Consider the following 3,849-nt stretch of genomic DNA (forward strand, 5'->3'; position numbering starts at 1 on the left):
CTTCTGTAACATAGGCTTCACAGGCTCTGCTGCTGCCGTAGTTGCCATGAGTTTGTCATGGTCCGGCTTGGCGGCCATCGTTGATTTACGGAGTCTTATCAGGGCCTGCTTGAGTTCCTAACTCATGTTTGACTTCGAGGACGCAAAGTCAATGATGGAGTCGTGCTGATACGCAGCCACACCCTTTGCATGGTTGTATGGGATTCGTAGCCGAATTCTTTGGAGCAGATCGCAAACTCCGTGGGTGGGTGCGAAAACAAATTTGTTTATATAAACAACGAGCATGTCACGCTACACCAAGGGGTTGGTCATTCAGCACACTTCATTTGTGCCATTATTTTTGAGCGTGTGCCAATGTGTGCCGATCATTTTTCAGTGTATGCCGAAGTGTGCTGAACGTGCCGGGAGATGTTCCGCGTGTGCCCAGTGGAGTGTTTTCTTCGAATGTTTTTGCGCTATTTGAAACCATGTCTGTTTTTGACAAATGTTGTTAATCTAATCGGTGTTTACCTACAAAATTCCACTCAGAAGACTTGTCTAAAATCAATACAAAGAGATTTTTGTAATCGTAAGTATGTTGGCAGAATAATTCTATACGGCAAAGTTGTTGTGCCCATGTGTGCCAGAAGCAGAAGTGTGCCGAATTGTGCCGGCATGTGTGACGAGAAGTGCCAGCATGTGTGCCGGGCACAATGTGCCGAGTGACCAACCCCTTGCGCTACACCTATTTTTAGGTGTCCTCTTTATGCTGCATCCTCTTTCTGGAGGGCCATTTTGTCAGAAGAAAAAGTGAACTCACAGTGTAAATACGTGTTTCAATAAAGTTTCGTTTAGTTGTTCATTATTTAATTATACTCGGCATTACATTTTACTGCAACCTTAAGCCTTAAGGAACATCATCTCTCTTCAACTGAGGCCAGAATGCCGAGGGGTGACAAATTGTTTATCTTTATACTGCGTTCAGTAATCCATGATGCAATTTTCGTGTTACGGATTCTCAATCGAATAATGGTGTAATGTTTTTTTTTTTTCAAACGAGGAAATTCTTTTATTAAAGCTTGCTCATAAAACTACCTACTCTTTTGCACTGATCTAGCAAAGGAATGTTGTTCGGTAGATACCTACCGATAGCAGTATGAAACGGCGCAAAAAGAGGAGATCCTGTTGTTTTTCAATGCAGTTCAATCCCAGTAAAAAGCCAATAAAATACGACCAGATATATGAGACCTTTGGCATCGAACACCCAGCCTTACCCTTTGTAATCGGCATCCATAGAATCCAAGCGATATCGCATGTGCATTAGTGAAATAAATAATACTTCTAAAATTTAGTGAAAAAACAAGATTCTCGACGCCCTTTCAGTAGTTAACCCTGCCGATACCCAACTTGTACAGCGCGTCGCACGAGGGCATCTTCAGCTGCTGGGCCTGGTTGAGCTGCGTCCGGCTGCCAAAGTTCTTGGCCCGGGCCATCATGGCGTCCCGGTAGTTGCGTTCGTTGTAGCAGTTGCGCTTCATGTACAGGATGTACTCCTCTTCGACAGAGTGTTCCAGCCGGCTGAGCGAACCCTGGTACTCGCTGACGAACGATTCCTTTACGTAGTACGGGATTTTGAAGTTGAGGGTTCGGCGTTCCACGAAGTATTTCCTGTGGGCAGAAAACGGGAGCAAGGTTTAGGGTTGTTTGAATGGTTTGCGTACGATAAGATGCTCACGGAGTTTGCTGAAGGCTGTAGAGCGGATCCGACGCGAAGAAAGTCGACAGCATCGAAACAACGATGAAGCATAGAACTAAACCGAAGATCAGGCTCGGCTGGCTACCGGAGTGTGATTCATGTGATTGCCATCGGTTGCGTCCGCGAGCTTGCTGCGGAGGAAAGCCTCCACCGAAGAACATATTGAACAAGTCGTTCGGATTGATATCCGACTCGAAGCTTCTGCCGAAGCTGTACTCATGCTGATTGAACCCTCCATTACTGGAGTAGTTGGAGTGGTGACGATTGGAACTGTCCTGACTTCCGTACAAGTCATACTCTTTACGTTTCTGAACATCCGTCAGAATGGCAGCCGCGTTACCGAGAGCCTTGAAGGCTTCAGCGGATCCAGGAGCTTTATTCTTATCCGGGTGCAACTGCAGCGCCAACTTCTTGTATGCTTTCTTAATCTCGGAGTCGGTAGATTCCTTCGTTACACCTAGAACTTCGTAAAAATCCTTACACTTCTTGATCCGTTTTACCGCGTCCAACTGTTCTTGGGTATAGTCTACGTTGAGCTTCGGTTCCTGTGTTTTCTCCTTGTTGGGCGCCCTCCGTCGTGGGCCTTCGTCGCCCGAAGTTGGCGTTGTGGGTTTGGACCGGGTGCTCGAAGATGTGAAATTTTGAACAATTCGCAGCAAATCATCCGCTTCTTTCAGGGGATATAGCCGTCGGGATTTCTCTGCGAACTTTTGGGCCTTCTCCATATTGCCCGCCTTGAAGGCCATCAGTGCGATGTCGATGCACCGCCTTGCCTCATCTTTGTTGACTTCCATGGCTAGTTAGTAGTCTGCAGTAGTACGTGTACCACACGTGATTAGGAATTGAGCTAAAAATAGATTGCAACTTTTAGTTCTGTAAGTAAGAATGGCAATAATAAACGAAATTACTTCCAATGAACGCAATAAGCAAGGCACGATGATAATTGATTGAGGAAAAATCGATTTTTCAACTCGGACAGGGATGACCCATTTCTAGGGATTCACCTCCCAAGTACTTTTCCACTTCTTACCTTCCAATGATATACTTACTTTGAGTTCAATTATGTGTCAAAAGCTTTGATTTGCTCTTGCAACCCGCTGTAACTATAGGATTTTGAATTGAAATCCTTGAAAAATTGACGGGCAATATTTCTGGTGACGAAACTGATGTTATTATTGTGGAGCCCGAAGAGTTAATGAATGAAGGAAACTCGATTCTACGGCATCTGTCAATGTTAACGCGATAAGGGATGGAGAAAATTACTATACATCCAACCTGCTTGCACTACCACAAGGACAAAAAGATGGACAGGCAATTTACATACGTCATTTAGGTAATATTTGCCAGTGCGACATCTAGTCGAAGACCGTTGCACAGAAACGAAACGTACTAGATTGATGGAAAATTGGAGGAAATCTTGGAGGCAATCTTGTGTGCAACTTCTGCTGGAATTATTCCAATTGGAAGTTTCTTTCGCTATGCGATGCATATCGTGCAATAAAGAAAGAGTGCATTTACAGAAATAACTGACAGAATGTGGCTGACAAAATTTTGGAGGAATTCTCCAGGAAAATCGACCCTAAAGTACAATTTCTACAATATCTGTAATCCAAGACTTCAAAAATAACGTGGAACAACCTAAACACTCACAAAAATGCAAGAAGTTCGCGTAAGAGTGTACCAATGGAGTTGACGGTAGTTTAAACTAAGCAAGGATAATGATCTTCGGATAGTTTAGCTTCGGTAGTGTGTAGCGAAGAATTGGTCAAAGGTGGACACAACTTACGCAGCACAACGGGTCTCCGAAGCGGAATGCGGAACCGGGATTTCGGGAAGAAATAAAACACTGAATTTCGCTACCTTACACTTTACTAACACGTCTTGACTCGTCAAGCTACAATCAACTGCTGATTACTTTCTCTCTCTTCTGGCGCTCTCGCCGGCGCCCTATTCGCACAACATGCTCACAGGGCGGCCAACATTGCTGCAATAGGCACAATATTGCTACAGTCCAACAAAAAGATATTACGGATCCAGTCCTGCCCGTATTAAAGCAGACAGACGTTCAAGCTGAGGAACAGGTTGAGGATCAAGGACCGATGCTTCAACATAAG

At 44.6% G+C, this 3,849-nt stretch overlaps 1 protein-coding gene across 2 annotated transcripts; it reads right to left on the reverse strand.

Annotated features, from left to right (window-relative positions):
• Nucleotides 1-1,019: 1,019 nt before the first annotated feature.
• On the reverse strand, nt 1,020-2,980 carry LOC109402037 (dnaJ homolog subfamily B member 14-like). Of its 2 annotated transcripts, none has more exons than XM_019674641.3 (3): nt 2,785-2,980; nt 1,715-2,582; nt 1,020-1,647 (listed from the first exon to the last, which is right to left on the reverse strand). In XM_019674641.3, the coding sequence occupies exons 2-3, from the start codon at nt 2,527-2,529 to the stop codon at nt 1,359-1,361; spliced, it is 1,104 nt and encodes a 367-aa protein (XP_019530186.3). In that variant the 5' UTR covers nt 2,530-2,582; nt 2,785-2,980; the 3' UTR covers nt 1,020-1,358. The 2 variants fall into 2 exon arrangements, with proteins under 2 accessions (XP_019530186.3, XP_029722998.2); XM_029867138.2 differs by lacking the exon at nt 2,785-2,980 and adding an exon at nt 2,644-2,738.
• Nucleotides 2,981-3,849: the final 869 nt, after the last annotated feature.

This window comes from Aedes albopictus, chromosome 3 (assembly GCF_035046485.1).
Source record: "Aedes albopictus strain Foshan chromosome 3, AalbF5, whole genome shotgun sequence".
NCBI classification, from domain to species: domain Eukaryota; kingdom Metazoa; phylum Arthropoda; class Insecta; order Diptera; family Culicidae; genus Aedes; species Aedes albopictus.